The sequence below is a fragment of the Prorops nasuta genome, unplaced genomic scaffold, assembly GCF_024137725.1.
Source record: "Prorops nasuta isolate Cenicafe-Biocafe unplaced genomic scaffold, Cenicafe_Pnas_1.2 PNAS00005, whole genome shotgun sequence".
NCBI lineage: Eukaryota > Metazoa > Arthropoda > Insecta > Hymenoptera > Bethylidae > Prorops > Prorops nasuta.
In genome coordinates, this window is record NW_027116802.1 from 5031099 (window position 1) to 5054168 (window position 23070).

The window sequence follows — 23070 nt, forward strand, 5'->3', positions numbered from 1 at the left end:
CAGTCCAAATCTGTCCAATTCAGTCCAACAATTCCTCCAATTCCAAGTTCTCTTTTGACGCCATCGGCCATCATCGGCATCATCACACGGCCACTACACATACTACACCAAACAATCAACCCCATCACTTCCATCAATTCCATCTGCTGGTAAAGCAAATTTTTCTTCTCAGATGCAGTGATAGTCGTACTCAATCGTATGCATGTACTCGTGTCTCGTGTTAGGTTTTGTAGTAGCTAGTGATCACTGCACTAAACTCTAGTGCAGAGCAGTGCAGACCAGACTGCAGAGTGCAGTCTAGTGTGGTCTAGTGTATTGCGAAGAGTGCGAAGTGTGCGCTGTGCGAGTACTGCAGTCTGCAGCTGCACTCTGCACTCTGCAGACTGTTGGCTCAGGGCAGCTCAGGGTCAGCTGGGACTTGGGAGACTTCGGTTGACTTCGGTCGGAGACTCGGAGATCCCAGATTTTGCAATTTACAGTCACGCATATATTCATGTATCCGACGTATCCCGTGTAAATATATGTCTGTACTTCTGTAGTGTGTGTATGTGTCCATCCCCCTCCACTCGACTCATTGACAGTCATTGGGGCTGTTAACAAGCAAAATCTAACATCTCTAAGTAGCAGGCCTGGCATTCCTACAACCCACTATAACTTGTAGCAGCATACATACGGTACAACTACGGTAGCAGTATTATATTAGCAGTAGATTCTTAAATTGAATGCAGCCTTAAATCAGGCCTAATTTTCTGACAACCCTGACGGCTGACGGGTCTGATGACGGTATCCTTGTACCGTGACTACCGTGTGCCGTGATCGCCAAGACTGCTGACTGCTGAGCACTGCTGAGTGCCGTGTGGTCACTGGTCAGTGGTCACTACTCACTCAGTAGTCACTGCCCCAGTCTGTCCAGTGTGTTTGGTCTTCCACTAGTTCCACTGTGTGGACAGTATAGTGTGGAATACTACGTAAATTGGAATAGAAGCAAAAATAACAATGGATCCGGGTACTTTAACAAAAGTTTTACATGACTTTTTAACCACTGTTGACTGTGAATTGAGTCTTGGTAAAGGAGAATATTTTTTAGTAAGTTCAAAATGGTTGAATAAGTTTCTTGGACTTTGTAATTTGTATTATTTTTTTGATATAATTTATATTCTTATTAGATTCATAAAATCATTGACAAGCATTGGTATTATGGCCAATCTAGAGATAGGATTGGTAAATTTCCATCAAGAAGCTTGCTCAAAATTGATCTGCCCAGTATACAAGATACTGAAGATTTTTTTATAACAATTGCTGATTTCTGCGGAGAGCAGTCAGGGGATCTATCCTTTTCTGAAGGTATAATTAGTTGGTCAAATTTAAGTCTAGTATGTTTATTTATTTTGATCATGTAAAACAATTATTTTTAATAGGAGAAATCATTGTTGGTGTTCATCCAGTCGAGCAAGGATGGTATATGGGTTATATTCTTGACAGAAAAGGAATTTTTCCAATTACACATACTTGGAAGCTTGACAAGTCATTATTAAAGGTATAATATCAAATAAGACATATAAGAGTTAGCTATGCAATAATTTATTCAAAGCACTTATATTAAATCATATGTTATCTATTTTCTAGAAACCAGCATCTAAAAAAAATGTACACAGAAAAGCTAAAGTCAAAGTAACAATGAAGGCACAACTTGATGATGAATTAGATCTAACAGAAGGTGAGATAGTAACTGTCACAGAAATTAAAGAAGATGGTTGGTGTTGTGGTAAAAACAAACTTGGGAAAAAAGGTATTTTTCCGGAAGGATTTATATGTTATCTTGATGAGAGTACAGATGATCAAGTTGATGCACCTACTATGATGCTGGTGAGTCAGCAAGCTACTACAATTGATAATACGCCTTACTTAGCATATGGTAATATACCATGTATACCTTCATCTTATACTGACGAACCAGCACCAAGTTATTATGATTTATTTCCTAAAGTAGAAGATAAAGCCAAAGCTAATGATGATAGAAATAGTTTTGTGTCAAAAGCTTTAGGTGAAAAACCTCATGCTATAAGTCTTTATCCATTCCATTCTCAGTATCCGAATGAGCTAAGTTTTGATACAGGAGAAATAATACAGCTTACAAAACATGTGGATTCAGATTGGTTGGAAGGTATTAAAGATGATAAAAAAGGAATATTTCCAAAAACTTATGTCCATATTATAGTGAATTGCTCTGAAAATGACATAAACGAAACTTTAAATGAGGTTGTACCAGAATTTAAGGCTTTGGAAAATGGTACTCTTGCCAAAGTTGAGTATTCATTTAATACTAAATTGGAAGATAATTTAAATGTAAGCGAAGGTGAAATTGTAACTGTAGTAGAAATGGCCAATGCAGATTGGGTGAATATTAAAAATGAAAATGGTGAAACTGGGTTCTGTCCAAGAAGTTATTTGTCCTCATTTCCTAATAATTCCTTAAATCTAAGTCAGCCATTGGAAGATTTGGTTATTTTAAGAAAAGATAAGCTAGATGAGCCAAAGGATGACGACTATGTACCAAAAAGATTATCTGAGCCACACAGACCAGCACCACCTACTCCTGTACCTGAAAAGTTATTAGAACCAGAAGAAAATGTTATGGAAAGCACTTTTATCCATATAAATGAGGAAACTGATGAAGCCAGCAGACCAATAGATAATAAACACAAGAAGTCTGAACAAAGACAAAATATTATATCGGAATTAGTTATAACCGAAAAAGAGTTTATTCGTGATTTAAAAATAACATATGAAACGTTTAATTTATATAATCCTAATATGCTTGAATCATATGGTATAAATGTACCAATTCTATTTGGTAATATTCTTGAAGTCATACAAGTAGCAGAGGAATTATTAGATGTGATGTTGAGATCAATGAAGGGATGCGATGAGAGGGAGCAAACGATAGGGCCATGCTTTATAAAAATGGCTGATAAATTGGAAACTACTTACTTCAAATATTGTATGAATCAAAAGGCAGCTTCAAATCTTTTAACAGAGGTAATTATAAGTTTTCATTCTTAAATATAATATTTTCTTATCTGGTAATTGCATTTCAGTATCAGAATAATCCTGAAATACAAAAAATTTTTGAGAAAGGTTTGGAAACATTACGCTGTCAAATAACTTGTTTCAATATGGGCTCAATCCTAATAAAACCTGTACAGAGAATTGGAAGATATCCATTGTTTTTGGAAAAACTTGTAAAGGTATAATAATTTTTGTTTTCTAATTGATCATGAAAATGAGAGATTATTCAATTTATAGAGTACCGATGATGACCACGCAGATAAGGCATCACTGGAAGAAGCTTTCAGGATTATGATAAATGTTAATAGCAATATTGATAGTAATATAAACGAATTTGAACTTTGGAAAAGCAATGCATCAAAATTTTTTGACAATGAAAGTACACTTATGAGGAAGATGGCCAAATTAAATATGCATTCAGTAGCAAAAATGTCTACAAGAATAAGTATGAGAATTAGTACTTCGCTGGGTTTAACGAATGTTCAGGTCGATCCTGAGTTTGAAGAAGTGGAAAATCAATTTAAATCGTTAGAAAAGTGTACCCAGCATTTGACTAAGGATATAGAACAAAGTATTGCTTATTTGATTGATGTAGCAGCGGCTGGCGAAGTTTTGTCAAATTTTTTGAATCAATACTATGCGCCAACGGTAAATGATGAAATTAAGCATTTGATGCGTATACGATTTTTGTATAAGCAGTTTATTAATGATTTGAAGACTCGTTTAGAAAAAAGAGTGAGTGTGCCATTACATCTACTACTAACGCTTTTAGAGGGTCCAGCTGTTTTAATTACAAAAAGACGTGATAAATTATTGGATTATGATGCAGCAATATCACGGAGTGAAAAGTACAAAGATTCGCGAACTGTAAGTAATGAAATTTTATGGAAACATATGATATTGAATATTTTTGAAGGTTATTATATTAAAAAAGTTTGTTCATAGGTGCAAGACGAACTTTCAATCGCAAAACAAAAATATGAATCGCTTAACCAGCAATTGATAAAAGAGTTGCCAATATTTATTAATGCAGCAACAAAGATTTTAATTAATTGTTTAAAATCATACACAAATGAACGAAAACTTTTAAGTGGGAAAATCACAAAGCTTTACTTAGATTGCTACGAGGTAAAAATAATTTTCCACTACGATTTTCTTGTGTTGTGGTTGTTTTTAATAATTATGTTTAATTTTATTTTGCAGAATGTAGCTATTCAAATGCCTTTAAAAAAAGTTTTGGAGGCATTTATCGTCAATCATAATATTCTGTGGAACCAAATTGAGAGAATAACGTTTTGCGCTCCAAATGTAGAAATGGGAAAGAAACAATCTCATTCTAAATTATGTCCCCAGAATGAACAACAACGACTGATACTTCGAAAAAAATATCCATTGCACAGATTGTATGTTGTTACGGAAAATGTAATAAGTAGCTCACAGGTAGAATTGAGTGCTGCAAAAGGAACAATAGTAGCTGTTATAAAACCTCATAATCCCATGGGTGATCCTGCAAATTGGTTCATGGATGATGGTCAAGAAAAAGGGTTTTTACCTAGTCAAAAGTTGCATCAAATTCCCCAAATGCAACAAATTGAGTCAGAAAAATTAGCAGACGCGACGAACAAAAAGCAAGTTCCCGATTTGATTTGCATGGACTCTCCGGAAAAAGAACTGCAAAAACCTGTGGAATCACATTTGACAGACTTACTTTCGCTCAACATCGATCAAACAATCAATAAACAAGTTGAAAATAGAAAGCAATCGTCTGTTAAATATGAGAATAATCAAATGTTAATGAAAGAGGTAATTAATTAGAATCATTAATCTAATATTTATAATATTATTAAACATTTAACCTTTTTTAAAGTTTTACTATGCTGCATACGATTTTAATGGAAACATTGAAAGAACGTTGAAAATAAAGAAGGGGCAAGCTTTAAGGGTTATTACACGCCATGACGATGATGGGAATAATGATTGGTGGCTGATGGAAAATCGGAATGGAGAAATGGGCTACGTCCCTCGAAATTTTTTAAAGATGTAAACATTTATAACTAAAATATTGTAAAATATAAATTCAATCAAATGGATACACACACATATATATATATATCTGTATAAACACTAAAAGTCTTATCTGTTGTTAAGTGATGTTAAATTTGTTATTTTTTATAATATTACAATTGTTTTGTTGCATGAAAGTGCAATAACCTTTTGTTAAAAATGTTTTACAGTTGTTAACGCTACAAAGATTATTTTTGAAGAACCAATAAAAAAAACAATTTTAATTAAAAAACGTACAGGGTTTATTATCACCATGATATAATACATTTATTATTATTATGCTTAAATTTGTACAACAATTTAATTACGTATATCACACTAATCTAGGTCATCTACTATCATCACAAAAAGGTAAAATAATTCTATTACGCAAATGATACAGTCTTCCAGGTACAGAAAATTTGTAATTGCAGTGCAATAGTATCATAATTAAAATGCACTACTTTTTACCAAGCAAGTACAAACCCATTTCTTCCTTCACTCATATACTCTCTAAAAATTAGTTTCATCAAACTTAACATTAATTATAAACAAAATACTGATCCGAGTCTAAATGTTAAAGTCGAAACGATACATGTGCAATATTTTCACATTAACGATTAAATCTGTTATTACGAATAATGGCGGTCATGGATATCAAATTAGAGTTAATGATAATTTATAATTCAACAATTCGATCAATTCACATTGATAAATCTCACGAGGCAGATATCCGATTGATCCATCTGTATATGAAGAACCCATCAAACCTATAAAAACTCTACTATTTGGTTGAAATTCTACGAAATCGGATGAAAATTGCATTGCGCCTCGTAAATCTAAATAGCATATTGTATGCGACAGAAACCTCTTATTCCTGAGATATCTGATGAAAGTGCGTGAAAATTATTCACATTTCATAACATAATAACTTTATACGAGTTATTTATCGCAATCTACCCTAGCACAATCTAGAATTTAAAGAAATCTCGGCTTCAAAGCCGAGAAAAGCAACTTGCCAAGATAAAAGCCAAAGTCCGTCCCTGAAAATAGATTGGAATTTAGGAGGGAATTGGACCGAGAAAGTTCGTTTGACTGTAAAGTATTACAATTGTTGAATAATAGGAAACGAATGAGGGAAATTACGTCCAACCAGTTTGGGTGCGAAACATGCACGACACATCCATGATAGCTCGGAGAACGAAGGTCGAGTCGAATCTAAGATTAGGCGGCAGAACATGGATGGTTTAGCGTAAGATTTTAATCGGCTGGGTAGAAGCGAAGTATCGCACGTCCGTGAATCTCAGAGTGACAGAGCTTGTGAACGACATCGATGGCTTCTTCTGCTGGATAAACGGTGTGGGGAGGTGGTTCGATCTGACCGGAACCTACAAGCTCCACAAGATCTTGAAGTTGTTCCAGACTGCCTTGTTCCACAGACTTTATGTTTTGCTGTCGTTCTTCTGCAAGGCGACTGAATTTCGGTAGCAGCCGATCAGCTACTTCCTTGATCACGAAGACCACGCCACCTTTGCAGAGACATTGCATACTACGATGCAGGCTGCGCGATGTTGTTCCAAAATCAATCACCACATCCACCAAACCCTGGCAAGCATCCATTGTACGCTCGATCAAGTACTTTTCGTATAAGTCTTCGCTCCACTGGACCACATTAACCCTGCAAAATAGTGACACACTTTTGTCAATTTCTACGCTCTTTCTATTAAACATATCTTCGGTATATAGGCTTCACAGCTCACTTGATCGCATACCTAACCTTCTAACAGTTCAAATAAACTACAATTAAAGATTCTGGGTCGATCAACTGTAAAAACATATAAAAAGATCGAAGGCTAATTACAGTCATTCTATTTATATATAATCGTGAAACAAAGACTGATTTGGGAGGAATTTTATTGAGATTTAAAGCAAGCCCAAACAGCAGAGCATGTCTGCAGGAGACCAGTGTAAACAAATATACTACGGCTATTCAAAATAGTTAATTAAGAGAGCAAATTAAATTGTTTTTCAAAACGATATGGAAGACTATTAACAAGCTTTAAGTAGACAAACGAATAGTTCGTAAGAAAATGTTTAATCCGATATTTAAAACGCTCTGCTACTTTCTTGGAACAATTATATTTACCTTTGCGATTCATGTGCCATTGCGAGTCCATCATCTTTAAGCGAAGCAATAGTAATAGTGACTTTGTCCCTCATGCTTGAGAAATAATAAGCAGCGATTCTGAGGGCCCAGAGAGCTAGACCACCGGTGCCGACGATGAGGATTTTGCAGACGCCATTTGGCTCCCTTTGTTTGAGGACGTTCTGGACATGTTCGTGGGCTGCGAAGACGGTGTTCATTGCGAGCAAAGCACCAGTAGGCAACATGGCGGCGACGCTTAAGGACATGTTATCCGGGATTTTTATGAGATATTTGAGATCGTGGACAACCAAGTACTCGACGTAACCATTAGGTATGCCCTCGTAAGGGTAAAGTATGACGCGATCATTAACGGCGTAGCCACAGTCTTCCGGGACGTCGTTTCCTAAAGACTCAATAATTCCAGCTACCTCGAAGCCGGGAAAAAGTGCAGCATTTCGCATTCCGTGATGAGTGTTGAAACTCGCAGGGAAGTCTCCCTCCAATGAGGCTTCCGTAGCGAGGCTATTCATACTCGAACCCGGATCTAATAGATTGTTCGCGCTGTTGATGCTTCCTGAACGTAGCCGAGGGTGATAACAGGCTCCCGCGCACACCACTCGAATCCTGGCACCCTGAGCCGGAACATCGGGCACCGGTACGTCGAAGCTGAACACGCAATCCCGACCAATCACGTTGGGACTCTCGATGGACAGCTGACGACAAAGCTTATTCATCTTCTTCTCTCTGTAACACAAGTTTTATCCTTTAATAATCATTCTTTCAATGTAATAAGCTTTCTACCAAAAATAATTCTATTCTTTAGCACACTATCTTCACCACCTCTACTATCTTCTCAGTGAATTATCCAATAATAACTCCGTACAATTATAATCATCTTCAAAACACACGATTTTCATCTGGCACGAACTGTATATAACCCCCTCATTATTTAAATTAACAATTTGGTGCTAATTGTCATATATCGCAATTACAAGCAATATGTCACGATACTTTGATCAATCTACATTTTTGACATTTGTCTTCCCTTAGGCTTATTAGAGAAGGATCGCGCATTAAACGACCAATTATTCAATCGTCTCGCATTATTGCAACACGTATCATGAATTATTGCAGCATAATTGCATTCTCAGAGCGATCCCTCGAGACTTCATTATGGTCGGTAGTTTGTAACGAGGGCAGGATTTTAATAATTTATTCGCTAATCTTGATTCTGTTTTTTCTATAATAGGAAGAAAAAGCGCACCCATTGCAATTAACGGCAGGAGCAGGAGTAGCTGTACAGACGATCGGATTGATCGGTTCCAGTTCAACCGGCATTTTGCGTTTTGCTCGGTGGGAATTGGACGAAGAATAGTTCACAAATCACAAGAGTAAGAAGCAAAAAAATAGTTGAGAAAACCGAAAAACCCGAAGAGTGGGGGGTTGAACGATTGAAATTAAATGGGAGCTCGACACACACTGAATACGCAACGAAGAGAGAAACGATTCATGGTTGGTGCAAAGCGTTGCTCGACTGATCCGAGGGATTCTTGTTCGTTGGCTTTTATAGCGAGAGGCAAAGCGTGGTCACAGTCACAACACTCACAACTCGCAACGCCGCAGCTGGTGCGTGTTTTGAACGACAACCAACAAGCCAACACGACGACGGAAACCCCTGACTCAGCCGGTTGAAGGTGGAAGGTGGAAGGGGTACACGTGTAACTCATAAGAGAAACCACTATTAACTACAGTGTGTGTGAGCTTAGGCCACTCGGTGAACGCGTGCAACTCCTCTTTTCCAATACACTTTTTTATCTCTTTACCTTTCAATCGCTACGATTCCACCAATTCACGCATCCTTTCTCTTCGCTCATACTGTACTCCCTGTTATTAAACTCACATTTTATCCTTCATTGTTCCCAGATAAAAATGCTCTTTTTTCTGTTTGCCTCTTGAATACTCTTCAAGAGAGTGTACTTTGATTGTTCTTAGTTCAATGGATACCTGTTTAATAGCTTATGAATATTTGCATATCTTGTGTTTACTACCATCTATGTTTACGACTATATATAGTGATTTTTAGAAACTCTTTTCCTAGAGCAATACTTTTCTTTGGAACAAGAAAATAGGTTTGTTGTGGGGAAACATATCTTTTTCTAGAGTTGTGTGTGCTAAACTCCATAACGAGGTTATTTGATTGATACAACTCTTTTTTACAAATTCACTTTTATGATGTTTGCAAACATTACGAATATTCAGTCGTATGTTGCTTTTAGATCCCACTATTTAAATCAACAGTAATGAGATTTCAATAAGAGTCCCACAACAGCTGCACATTTGCCTGATCTGAATACACCCATTTTGCTACTTATCGAATCTATATTTAAATCGACGCCGAATTAAAATCTCTCTGATTTTGATTATCAATATTAATATTTTTATATCAAATGCATATATATATATATATATATATATGGTTATTCTCACTTATGCTTTGATTTGAAGTATTAAATAATATTGTTATACAATTGCATGCCTTTGAAGAGCTTATACAAGGCACAGACTAATGTCCCGTATTAATTAGTTTACAGGCTAATAAATGAGCTGTCATGTGTTTTTTGCCAACGGTGAATAGGATGTCCATTGTGCAACGTAACAATTATTATCTCCTGGAACATCATATCCTCTGGTGAAGGTTTGAATGCCGTCTGGTAAACATCGTCTATATATAGAATGCGCGTTTGTTTCTTTTTAACAATGTTAACTGCGTACATTTAACATATTGTGACCGTATTTCTCGACTTTGTATCTCCAATTAAAAAATTGTCAACAATTGAATTAGAATCTGTACCGAATTTCTTGGAACGCTGACAAAGCAAAGTTTTAAGAGAAATTTATTGATCGTTGCACAAAGTTAAAGGCAATTCAATCATATTTAATAATAATATCCACAAAATTTTCCCGAAAAACATCCACGTACTTCGAAGTTGACTGAGACTTCACTGATAAATACTTAGGTTCTTTTAAATAAGACTTCTTATAAATAGATAAAGGTAAACCTCCTTTTTTCAATAAAAGCAGCTCCTTGTTACTGTTTACGCGGGCTTATCATCTTCAATGTTTTCAAAAAAGAGTAAACAAGAGAAAAGTTTATTGGATTATAGTTATGAGAAATTGGGTACACACGTTTAAATTCTCCTACTGTTTTTATCAGACGGCCATCTCCGTCGTATTAGCAAAACGCCATTAAGAAAATGCGTTAAATGAATAAACACACAAGGCGCATAATAAACAAAAAAGCCTTGAAAATTGATTTGACCAAAGTCCGCAACTTAACCGAGTAATACAGAAGCGTGTAAAGGTTTATTATACATATACATGCTATTTTTCCAATCGACTCGTAAGTTTACGTCGATTAATTAAGCTACATGTATCTTTTCAAGAGTTTAAGGATTCCCAAGAACTTAACCAACAAGATTGTATATATATATATATGTGACTACGAAACTTCGAAAATAATTGGGCGTGTTTGCTCGCTTGATCCATCTTCTTAATGGATAGATTATTCGCGACTGATTGCTATCTTAATGAAAGTGTTTACAGTTTTGATAAGGAGAAGAAAATGGGACGGTAGAGCAAGAGATGCACATGTAGCCCAACGATGGCGATACTCGAGCCACGTCCTTGGGTCGAAGGAAGACCAAAGAAGGCACGCGCTGTGTACAATCGTATAACTAATCAAAGTTGAGCCTCTGGCTACATACTGCAGTCATTGCATAAAATAACGTTCGATATATACTATACACGCATAAAATGCGAAAGGCCATTTTTCAATTGTATAGGTTAAGTTACGCACGCTTCCCGACATTTTAAATTAGACTAGTTAACCAAGTCTGCACGAGTTTGATCTCCGATTGACCCCTGAGAAATTCAAACCGAAGACCAAACGTTATTTTTTTACATCCAAAACATATAAATATTGGGTTACCCTCGCTGACTGGACGCTCCGTGGCTCACTATCATCTCATCCATGTTCAGACATGTTTGTTCACGATCGTCGGCAAAACCATCTGTGACAAGTGTCGGTTACTACAGTGGCACGCGTGAGGTCTTCGAAATCACGTGAAGTTTCATGAGAAATTGTTTACTCTCGAATCGATATTTATTGCGATAATTGGAACGAATGAATAATTCTCGTTAATTTCCATTAACAGTCATCTTGATAATTGAAACTTGCAGAATCGCTCGAAACAAATTCCAATGTTTTATTATTCCTTAAGTTGCGCCATCTTATTTTTAGGAACAAAGCGAAGCGGGACTTCCCGTGACAAGTGTGTTGGTTGCGGTGGCACGCGCCAGATTCTTGAAATCACGCGGGGGTCTTCGTGATAAACATGAGTTTGCTCGTGAATAAGCATTCGTTCCGTATGCATGCACTTATTTATCGTTTTCTAAGAGTCGATAATAATTTCAATCATAACTCAATATCAGAGAGATAAATAAATAACGATGCGCACATCTGCTTTTAAAACCAAACAACCGTCGAGTGTTATTCACGGTATCGGCCTTATCTGCATCATCGAGATATCGTGAAATTAACTTCTTGCCATCAGCCACGACAACTATTTGCGACTATCATAACACTATTCTATAGTATAATATATAACAGCTGACCCAGTATCCAGTTACTATTATTGATCGCAGCTTCGTTATATAGACTACGCGATAAAAACTAGCAAAAAATGCATGCAGGCCTAAGGTAGAATTCGTAAAACCCGGCAATACGATTCTGTTCATTGCTTGATTTTTTTCAAGACAGTGAAAGTTTGGAAGTTTCGTGCATACAATTATTTGACGCTTGCTGCATTTTTATAGGTAAAGTGTTTTTAACTGAGAGAAAGGAAACATAACAAAGTTTGTCACGTTACTATAGCCACGATCAATGGGACAGGGCCAGGTCGTTGATTAAAAGTTTATTTTAGCGATGTTTAAAATTTTCACATTATATTTACGACATCCGAATACTTGTACTAAAATAGAATTTTCAACCAAGACAAATACGATAATTCCGTGCAAGAATTATCTTATTACATTGTGCACGTGTGCGGAAAATCAGTCAGGAAAGTTAGGATGTTGCTCCCTGTGGCTGAAAAAGCACGAAATTGGCGTTAAAAATAAATCCTTTTGCAAATTGATCGAATCAGGAATTATGGTCGTGATCATGTATGGAAAACGTGCTCCACGACACACTCACTTTTCTCTATCGATCGAAAATAAGGAAAAGTCAAGTACGAGTTTGACGTTTTGATAGCCGAATGACGCTTGTTGGATAATCGGAAAAGAAACGTGGCTCTATTTGGATGAATGAGATGCACTGTGACTATCGAGTGACGGATAAATGGAAACACACAAATCATAGAAACAAACCAACGATAGACTATAATTTTTTTCACTAGTAGGTCAACGCTCTGACAATGCCTCAGTGAGCATTTCACCGTTCAGTCTTAGCTCTTACCTGATAACTTACCAAACGTTTAATTGCCTCGTTAAATTCTATGGAAGATTCTGGTAAAAGTAAAAATAACAGAAAGGAAAGAGCGCGCAGCGGTAATTTCGTGTACGCCAATAGGAATATTCTTGTAGTAGGTCAGCGTTTCAGGAGGAATAAGCAGCGGTTTATTATTGGCTTAATTGTGGCTGTCTGCGATTTGATTGGTGACGTGCACGAGAGGGGCCAAAATTTCTATCCAACTCGTTGTTGATGGGAATCGAGTCCAAGAAACTAGCCAACGGACAGATTTATCTAAGAGAGAGCGTTAGCGTATTTATCTGGTTGCGAGGCAAGAGAATAGGAGAAAAAGCGAGTAGCAGAGTGTAACGGCTATTACGTTAGACGTGTGATGGTTTGGTGCGTGAATATATATAGGTGTGCAAGTAAGACAAGGCGAGTTGTGTGTCAGTGAACTGCGCAGAGGGGGAAATACTGGTCGATGCCGCAATGGAGAGGGGAGAGGATCCTGTGGAGGTGTAGTGGTGGTGGCTGCACGTTGGAATCACGTGCACATCAGCAGGCCTCCGCGTGTTCAGCAGAGTCAATTGTACCTTCCACGATTCTCGCGGTCTCGCCTTCTCGTATGTTGCGCCTCGATGCTTAGATGACTCTTTTTCAGTCCTATCTTCTTCTCTTTGTGTCAAAACCTCTTCTCTACTCTTCCTGATAGACCCCTTCGTTTCGTCAAATGACGCATCGAAAACAAAGGCTCGCGTTTCTTCCGCAATTTTTCATTCTGAATCAATCAACTCGATTATTCTTCCTGAATTAATCGACTTGATCGTTGTTTTCCCGCCTATGTCTGCTTTCGCGCGTCTGCTAGCGCGATGGGACGATAATTAGCTATTTAATGCACAATTGCAAAGGTGATGAATTCTTCCAATAATTATTTAGCCTTGCGGAAGAAGGTAGTCGTCGTCCATTTTTTACGGAAACCTTGGAAGGTTTCGTAATTCCTCTGGTTATCTTGATTCTCTGTAACAGTCTTCGGATACCCGAGGTTATTTCCATTTGGTATTTCTTTTTTTTTAAATATTGACTTTATCTTTTTCTTGTTTTATACATTCCTTCTCGCAATACACATCCCCTTTCTCCTACTCCTTATTTCTTACCTCTGTGTGTATATGCTTTCACCGTTTCCGTCCCCGGTAAACGATTGTCCGCTGTTTTGTTTACATCGCCAGCCAGTCTCAGTGTTTGCACTTTGCACGTCTCGCATTACTAATAACATTCAGGGAATTTGCGAGATCGTAGAAACGCATACGTCAATATAGTTTTTGTAGAGAGTTTAAGCAATAAAACTTATTATCCTTTGTCGACTTCTTGTGAATGTTTCTTGTATCGTCAAAATTGCAGAATTGTCATGGTCTGATAATTCAGGCCAAAAGGATTTGTTAAAACAAATGCATCGGCATATTTCCTGTGTAAATTTTTGTAATGCACGGATACCAAATTCCTTTTCTAGTCATCCGGTACCGCAAATGCGTACTTGAAATAATTGCAGGCTTGATAAATATTTTTATCACCAAGTTTGCGGCTCGAAATAGTCCTTGCGTTATTAAAAAAAGAATAATTGTTTTCTATATATATATATATGCATGTACATTTTATTCTTGCGCACTTCCGCTCTTTGATAAAAACAATATTATTATTATTATTATCCTTATTGTTATCATTATTATCACCATGACATGTGTGTGTGTGTAGACCTGAGAAAAGGCTAATATTTTGTTAAAGAGAAAGTGGAATAACATGCGCAGGATGGTAAATTGAAGATAAAAAATTGAGATACGAACATTTATGACAGCCGCCATAGTTTCGTGTGAAAACAAAGAAGCGTTCACCAACACGACCTAATGGACCTAGTAAAGTGTCTTCCGTACCAAGTGATGCTAACTGTTTAAATTAGTCACTTCCTTTCATTGTTAGAGAAGGAAAGTCATATTACTTGCTATTATAAGATACTCAAGCATTTACCCAAATCTGACTCGTAACTGCGGTAGTTTTATCATTAATTATTCCTACTCGTATATAATTAATGTACGCCTAAACGATCGATATTCTAAATATAATTTCGGATGTTTTGTCATATCAAAGCTGTGCTTTGTCCAAGTATTTTTAATGAAATAACCCGTTCGCGAATTCGAGATCAGCTGTTTGTGTTTTGACGCAGTTATGGAGGCGTCTCGTAAGGGCTTACCTTGTTCAGCGGAACTTCGACAAAATGTACGAAAAGAATGCGAAAATGGCAGCCAAAGATCTTCGTGGCTCCGGATATAAAATAAGACCCTGGATCGAAGCTGCACCAAACTTTGTAGATTTAATGGATTTAAAACGACAGAATACGCGTTTACTGCTCTCTCATTGCATGGGAGAGGTTGCTGGAGCTGTTCGTGGTGCGTAATGGGCTTGCCGTGGGTTCACCCGTTGCAGCGAGGGCGCTTCATGGGTATTTCTATCGCGCCGACTCCAGAGTCTCTGCACATTCCTAGTATCCAACCCGGAACGTGGTAGGGGTGAGATCGATCGCTTCGCAGTTTACCGTCAAATCATTAAAATTCATCATCATCCAAAATCCCCCCACAGACCAAACTAACAATATTTTTGCCTTAATTCATTATTACCTATAACCTGGCTTAGTTTGGTACAATCGGAGAATTTTTGTAACATAGTTTCTATATAACGAAGGACAAAATATGTTCACACCGTCGACCTGGGTACTATCCTTGCTTAATGATTTTATCGTACAAATGTCGATGATGCGTATGACTCGAACTTGCGCAGGAGCCGTCCGTCAGCCTTGATAGGCGCAGGAACAACGATGATATGGCACTCTACTTTACCGACTGTCACTGCTACAAATAAAATTCTATTCAGCTAGCCTGACGATAGAGTGCAGGACTGTATTTAGACGACAGAGCGCGCTCTTGATGCGGTTATCGATTGAGCTACTCTTCAGGCCCGTTGACTTCCGTTTCACGCTAGAAAGCGCGCAAATCTAGATTTTAAAAAGATTTATTCATAAAAAACAATGCGATTGTTATCGTCATTTCGATTGGGCTGGCATTCAGCTTATCCGTCTCTTTTGTTATCGCTCTTCATGAATAAAAGATAGGAATGCAGCCAAAGTGGCCGCGGTGCTGGATCTCGTTATTGGCTTCGATCGTGAAAAAGGGGGTTTCCGGTAGAGTAAAACTTATTGTTGCGTTTTCAATGAAGAATTAACACTTGGTCGCGTTAAAATCCTTCGTGACATTAAATACGTGCGGTCGAGTCTCCGAAGCAGCACATCTATAGTACAAAAAAACTGTATGCACGGATTATCATTCGACATATAGTTTATATCGAGGGGAAACAAAACGGGAAAGAAATTCCCAGTGATTGTACAGGTTTAACGCTATCCTGACGGAAGTAGGGCATAAACCGGTCAAGCCATGAAAGTCTCCATTCCTGTTTTGACATGTAAACTGCTGGAGAATACACACGTGCAAACGCCATGCAGTTCTCATCCTGGTACCGATAACCACACTGGTATAGGGGCGAAATCAAGTTGTTAGGGAATTTGATAGTCACGACTGATATCGCGTTTATGATTTAGCCGCGAGCTTCCTGTTCTAAAACTTTAAAATGTTCCTCCTGCTCCTACGAATCAAAAATGGGACGAAGTGAAGCACGTTGCAGCAAAGCAACCTTTTTCTACATACGTACAGAAAAACGTACTATTATATTACACATATACAGAGCTTCATTTATAACACAAATGCGATTTTTAAGTAAATCAACAATTTCAGAGACAAATGTTTCAAGTCAAATCCGTTTGATACGAGAGGACGTTTCTGTTGAAATGAAAATGGTTTCTATTTATTCTTTTTTAAAGGTTTTTTCAAGGTTATTTTCAGTTTTATAAACAGGATTTCCTATTTTTTATAGCATATTTTCTAGTTTATTCGAAAGTTTTTTAAAAGCTATTTTTCATTTTTTCGTATAACACTCAGTCTTTCACGAGATATTTAGATTTGAAAGTATACGTATAGGTAAACCACTATGCATGTGTCGCGTAGCAGTAACCCATACGATTGTAGCTAAATTCGCTACTATATACGCAATTTTAAATCAAAATATCTCGTAAACGCCTGGGCAAAATGAAAAATTGAAAAGAGAGGTTTGGAAAGCTTTCGAGATAAGCTTCAAGAATATACAATAAAAAATAGATGTTTCCAGTTAAAAAAATTGCAGTAACCTTGAAATGACTTTTAAAAAGACATATTCTGAACAAATTTTGCAGTTCCATAGAAGAGTCCCTCTATACAAACGTATTTTAGTACAAGCATTATTCTCCTAAATTGTTAGTTTACTATAGGAAATTGCGCATGTGTGTGTACGTGAAAAATGGAACACTTTTACATATTATACAAGGAAAGCGCATCGAATCGTTCTGTAAAATAAAGCACGCTGATTCTATCGTGACGCGGGCATCTGGTTTTCTCGCAAATTCCCCGAAGAGTCTTGAAACAACGGTGAGTAGGGGTGATGGCGGAGGTGGGTGTAGAGGACGGGGGGGGGGGGGATAGAGAGGCTGCAACACACTTTGATAGTCGGACAAAGTAAGAAAAAGGAAGAGGATCGTTCTAGTAACCGATAATCATTCTTCGTTTTAAAGCGACGCACCGTTAGAAGCTCTCCCCCTCCACCCCATCCCTCTGAACCTGTTTCTCATGGTCCTCCACAGTCTTCTCCGGGCGCTCACCCTGCATTTCCAGGACCAGGATACACTTTCCTTTTTTTCTCCAACTGGAAGGAAGATAGAGCAGCTCGACCTGTGGCAGCGTGCCACCATTGAAAACACGGTCGATGTAGACGCGCGTGATTTGTGGCTCGTTTATTCCTCTCGCAATTCTCGTATTTACTACTTTCGACCCCCCCCCCGTCTCCCCTATTCTAGTAAATAGCAAAAAAAATCCACCCTTTCGTCCCGTGGAAAATCGAAGCAGACGAATTTTTATCCGGAAAAATCATCGCCGCAGCGGATAAATAAATAAAAAAGTCGTCGCAGATAGGAAATTTACGATACAGAGAAAGCGGCCTATCAGGCCATAAAATTTTGATGCCGAGCGGTAATTCATAGCAGTGTCAGGCGTGGATTTTGACAGAAAGCAGATATCCCAGCAAATTATTGTAAGTTTTCGCGATAGGCTGCGGAAAACGGGTTGTAATCGCTATACCCGAACAAGATCTTATCAGACCACGTGGCATCGCACATTCTCGCGCTTCCCTGCGGGAAACCGATTAAAAGCCGGATTATTACGCATAAGCCCCGATCGAATGCCACTTTACCATTTGCCAAACACTCTTGACATTGCGATGTACCAAGCCGCTACCTCGATTCGCTCTAAATGCTAGACGTAGAGAGAGGTGAGGGCTAAAATAACAATGTTTATTCAGCCTACAATAAGAAGGAGCGAGAGTACAATTAATTCATGGTTTTATATATACATATATTCATTTTTCTTCTCATCCTATTAGCTACATAGGCGTAACTGACAGAAAAAAAAACATTCCTTCCTAATAGGATACCGCCAAATTAAGAAATTCTATTATAATTTTTTATTTGCAACTTTAGATGCTTTAGAAGAGACGCGAACTAATGTGACATCCGGTATTTGTCATCATCGTTTCGTACCCGAGCCCTTTTTAGCTTTTGTAGGGATTTTCAAGGTCAAATTGATTTGTTTCGAATGTCACTGAAAATCTAAACCGATGATTAATTTTTTGTCTTTGAATCTCATGATTACATTCGATCGGCCGAAGGGCGTATGTCAAGAATACAATTTCACGATTGTTGGTGAACGGAGTGGCCTCGGCTAGTATATAGTTGATTGGCCCCGGTGCGTCAATAATTTATTATTATAGATGCAATACAGCGAAATTCGCGCAGTGATATTCGGTAAATCATCCAGTGCACATGCTAATTTAATTAACATGATAATTGAGCATTAATTCTTTATGAATTTACACGATACTCCGGTACACTCGTGGGCTTCACTCTATACCAGCGTGAGTGGATCACGTTCCGCTAACAAATGTTACAGCACAATTTCAATTGTTGTTCGACAACGGACCTCGTTAATCACATATGGCGTCATCAGACCATTTCAACAAATTGAAGAAAAGGAGGAGACATTTTTGTTGAAAATAATTTATAATCACCAAAACTTTATTAATTTGAGTCGTTCATTATCGGAGAGCGTGGGTAGTTTGACCCGTTCACGAGCGTGGAGCGTCCGATTGTTATTATAGTTATTAGGGAAGGAACGTAGGGAAAGAGAGGGGGTGGTTTTATTGAAATTCTAATTGTTATTATTTGAGCCAGAATTCGAGAATCAGCAAAAGCTTCTCGTTATGTGTACCAACTGACGCGGATGACTGGGTTGATGAAATAACTATGTACTAAACTCTTTTTGATTGCACCTCTCCTTCCCCCTCCACCACTTTAAACTTCTTCTCGTTCGTGAAATCGGGAAACTGCTTGTTTTTTTTTCGCAGCTAGCATAACCCGAAACGAAGCTGTTTATCAAACTTTTTACGCTGATTATCGCGTCGTCGGCCGTAAGTCACTTTGTTTTCAGTTTAACTGTTGCTTCTATTGTAGAAATGGAAAAATTTGCCCTTCGCACGTCCCCGCGCGAGTTTTGAAGAACAATGAATACTTTACCGAAGCTTTATTTGCCTCGCTGGTGAATTCCAGTAGTAAATTTTGGAGAGCTCGTCGTGGACAGGAATTTTTTACAGAGTCAATTTTGCTTTTTGCTCCGGTCGTAGCGAGTCGTTGCAGGTGAAACTCTTTTTGCAGATGTTTGAAGGAGGGGTGAGCTTGTGTGGACAGAACGAGTCTAACGTAAATGAGTGTATATGAAGCCGGTTGAAGCTGCCGGGTGTTATATTCATCGCGCTTTTCAAGAGGTGCTATATATTTCTCGTCCAGCTAGGGATTAGTGGGAATGAACAGATGAAACTGAAAAGCTCGACCGGCACGGGTTTTATACTCTCTCGTACCCCGCCCTATCTTCTGCCACGAATACGTCCCCCGGTACTTCGCACTTCCGCTTTATAACCCTTCGTAAAAATAACTGCCACCCCAAACAATTCCAGCCACGCACCCAACTAAATAATCTCGATTAAATCGTTCCAAGGACACCCTCCGATCCTATATCATTAACTGATAAAAAAACCCTTTCAAGGTCATTGACTCAATCAAATCATTGCCGATTAAACTGTTTCAAGGTCGGCCAATGATTAAGTCATCCCGATGAAAGCTCTGCAAGCTCGTTGATCGAATCAAGTGATTACATATAAAGTCTTTTCGAAGTCATTGAATGAATAAACTAAATACCAATGGAAGCATTTTAAGGTCATTGACCCGATCAAATTATTAAGGGTTAAACCTCTTCAAAGTCGGCAACTGAATAAATAATTGCGATGAAAGCTTTGCAAGCTCGTTCGTTGAATCAAGTCATTATCGATAAAATCTTTTCGAGGTCATTGGATGAATTCACTAAATACCGATAAAAGCATTTTAAGGTCATTGACCCGATCAAATTATTAAGGGTTAAACCCTTTTAAAGTCGGCGGCTGAATAAATCATTGCGATGAAAGCTTTGCAAGCTCGTTCATCGAATCAAATCATTACTGGATAAAATCTTTTCCAAGTCATTGGATGAATTAAGTAAACACCGATGAAAGTTTACCAAGGTTATCGACTCAATCAAATCATTAACGGTTAAACCCTTTCAAGGCCGATGGCTGAATAAATCATTGCGATGGAAGCTTTGCAATCTCGTTGATCGAATCGAGTCATTACCGATAAAAAATCTATTCAAGGTCATCGTTTCAAGCACATATAAAAGTTTTTTCAATTATAAAACTAAAAATCCCTAATTTTTCATTCGGTTTTCAAGATTTACCGTTGATTATTCGATGATTTGTATGAATTATTCAATATTGACTTGGAATTGGCGGGTTTTCAAGATAGTATAGTATGATCTGAATTGCGACAAAGTTGAAAGTTAAATAATATTAAATTGACAGTAACCATGATGAAAAGCGTCTCTACCTTTCCTTCCCAACGAAAGATTTAGTTTTCTGGCTTTCATAATTTGTCCCCGGTCAACATTCTGGTCTGCAGTTCCTAAATAAATTTTCGTCTCTGGCAGACTGCATGGGCAACGCTGTCATTCACTTAACGTAATCAATCGATTTACCTTTAATTCGTGAAGGAGTGCGGATGGAGCTTTATTTATTTATTGTTATAAAGAAAGAAAAAAGTAGAGTTATGTATAGTAAGTTTATATTGTCTACGTGTAAGAAGAGATGAAGTATGGGGGGAGGAAGGAGGGATGGTTTATGGTCATTGGTAAATACGTATTTTTCTATACGCGATCGTTGCTGAGAAAACACTGTACATTATAAGTATAATAGGTAGCAGGTGTAAGCGGCATGTATACGTGACCCGATTGCTCTCGCACGTTCTTCCCAGAAAAATCCCAGATACTTGAAAGAGACGCTATATTCATTCGTATTCATAAGGGCCGGACGGAGAAATGTTCCCGTGGACTGCGCACGCTCCTACTTGTTTTCTTTTTCCCTTATTCTTGCTATTCTCATTTTTTCCCTCGCCTCCTCGCAAGTCGCACAGTATTTTATTATACGCGAAGAGAGGGTTTGGCCTTAGGAGATAATGCATTCACCTCTCTTTGTTAGGGATGCCTAAATTATGTAGTGCTCTACCGGCAATTACCAAGTCAGCAGGCCATTAAATGAAGTGTGCTGCGCTAAAGGCCTACCATTACTCTTAAATCCTTATTTACGAAATGCAAAATTAAGCAGACGTCAGACACTCTCGAAATCTGCACTCGTAATCTCCGACAATGCAATTTTCTATTAATCTGCACGATACTCGCAATTATCCACCTTATTTTGTTCACAAATCTTTATGCAATGGTGCAGTGTAAATTAACAAAGAAGAGTCTTGAAGGATTTGCAAATATTTATTGTAATATTCTACGTTTCGATGATTGTATTTTATCAAATTGATACCTTATATTGGCAAATCTCCAACACTGCGATTTCTGATTGATTTACACATTTTTGTTGCAATTACCCGCTTTATTTTATTAACAAACTTTATGGAATATTGTAATGCTTCCATCAAAGCCTTGGATGTTCTGCAAATTTTTAGTGGAAATATTTTACGACTCCAAAATATTGTATTTTATAAAATTTATATATAATTGATCATTATTGGATAATATAATTATTTATGAATCTATACACTTCATATCCATCATCTATCTTATTTTATTAATAAATTTTTATATAACACCACAAAACTTTCTAGAAAGTATTGGCTGTTCTGGTAATTGCTATTCACAATATTCACAATATTCTACCATTCGATGATTGTATTCGATACAGTTTATACATTATTGATAAATGTCTATCAATAAAAGTTCTTATCAATTTACACGCTTTTACAATTATCGACCTTATTTTATTCAGAAATTTTTATGCAACATCCAACCGAGTCTTCGATATTCTACAGATGTTTATTACTGATATTCTATACGACTCAATAATTGTCTTTCATAAAATTTATACATTATTGTTAATTCTCCGTCAATGCAATTTCTTATCAATCTTGACGATATCCCAAAAATTTCCCTTATTTTATTAACAAAATTTTGTTGTCAGAATTACGAACTAATCCGACTAAAGGCCAATGAGGAAACTTTATCAGGGACTGCTATGACCCTAGCGAAATTTTATAGCGACTACTTATATCGGATAGTCTTGAAAGATCCTTCTAAGGAGTGTATAGGGCGTGTATAGAGTATATAGGTATTGTATAGGGTCGTCTAATAAAATTCATGCTGGATCAGGGCTGTATGTGCCCTCTCGGTTTGCCTGAACAAAATTCTATTCTTGACTGTTCTGGAAACTTTTATTTGCAATATTCCACGATTCGATGATTGTATTGTACTAAGATATATTATACCAGCACACACATGCTTATGTATTATTGAAAAATTCTTTTTGGTGGTATGCAGGGTTTTTTAGCGGTGCTATGCCAATCTTGCGAGAGAATTTCCAGGATGGTATCGGATTCTGGGCTGACGGCCATAATTGGAGCATGGGAAAGTTTGGGAATTCTCACGTGACACATACGCGTAAAGTGAAACAGGAGAAGGAGTAATAGGGGCCATGC

At 37.6% G+C, this 23070-nt stretch overlaps 2 protein-coding genes across 3 annotated transcripts; one reads left to right on the forward strand and one right to left on the reverse strand.

The window, feature by feature from the left end:
• Positions 1 to 945: 945 nt before the first annotated feature.
• Positions 946 to 5212, forward strand: LOC136773272 (rho guanine nucleotide exchange factor 38-like). The gene is made up of 9 exons (XM_066726820.1): positions 946 to 1086; positions 1167 to 1344; positions 1419 to 1537; positions 1627 to 3039; positions 3099 to 3248; positions 3307 to 3936; positions 4015 to 4197; positions 4273 to 4872; positions 4937 to 5212. Exons 1-9 carry the CDS (start codon positions 997 to 999, stop codon positions 5111 to 5113), a joined length of 3540 nt encoding a protein of 1179 aa, XP_066582917.1. The 5' UTR covers positions 946 to 996; the 3' UTR covers positions 5114 to 5212.
• A 162-nt stretch (positions 5213 to 5374) lies between these two features.
• On the reverse strand, positions 5375 to 15217 carry Drat (Death resistor Adh domain containing target). 2 transcript variants are annotated; one of them, XM_066726822.1, is made up of 3 exons: positions 15010 to 15217; positions 7259 to 8002; positions 5375 to 6790 (listed from the first exon to the last, which is right to left on the reverse strand). In XM_066726822.1, the coding sequence occupies exons 2-3, from the start codon at positions 7990 to 7992 to the stop codon at positions 6373 to 6375; spliced, it is 1152 nt and encodes a 383-aa protein (XP_066582919.1). In that variant the 5' UTR covers positions 7993 to 8002; positions 15010 to 15217; the 3' UTR covers positions 5375 to 6372. The 2 variants fall into 2 exon arrangements, with proteins under 2 accessions (XP_066582919.1, XP_066582918.1); XM_066726821.1 differs by lacking the exon at positions 15010 to 15217 and adding an exon at positions 8523 to 8857.
• Positions 15218 to 23070: the final 7853 nt, after the last annotated feature.

Bases quoted from the DNA above. Each gene is read 5' to 3' on its own strand.
- LOC136773272 (XM_066726820.1), top strand. From the start codon at position 997: ATGGATCCGGGTACTTTAACAAAAGTTTTACATGACTTTTTAACCACT. The intron at 1,538-1,626 runs GTATAATATCAA...TCTATTTTCTAG, and splicing joins TTGACAAGTCATTATTAAAG to AAACCAGCATCTAAAAAAAA. The intron at 3,040-3,098 runs GTAATTATAAGT...ATTGCATTTCAG, and splicing joins CTTCAAATCTTTTAACAGAG to TATCAGAATAATCCTGAAAT.
- Drat (XM_066726821.1), bottom strand. From the start codon at position 8,596: ATGCCGGTTGAACTGGAACCGATCAATCCGATCGTCTGTACAGCTACT. The intron at 8,003-8,522 runs GTGCGCTTTTTC...CTTGTGTTACAG, and splicing joins CCTGCCGTTAATTGCAATGG to AGAGAAGAAGATGAATAAGC. The intron at 6,791-7,258 runs GTAAATATAATT...ACTATTTTGCAG, and splicing joins ATGGCACATGAATCGCAAAG to GGTTAATGTGGTCCAGTGGA.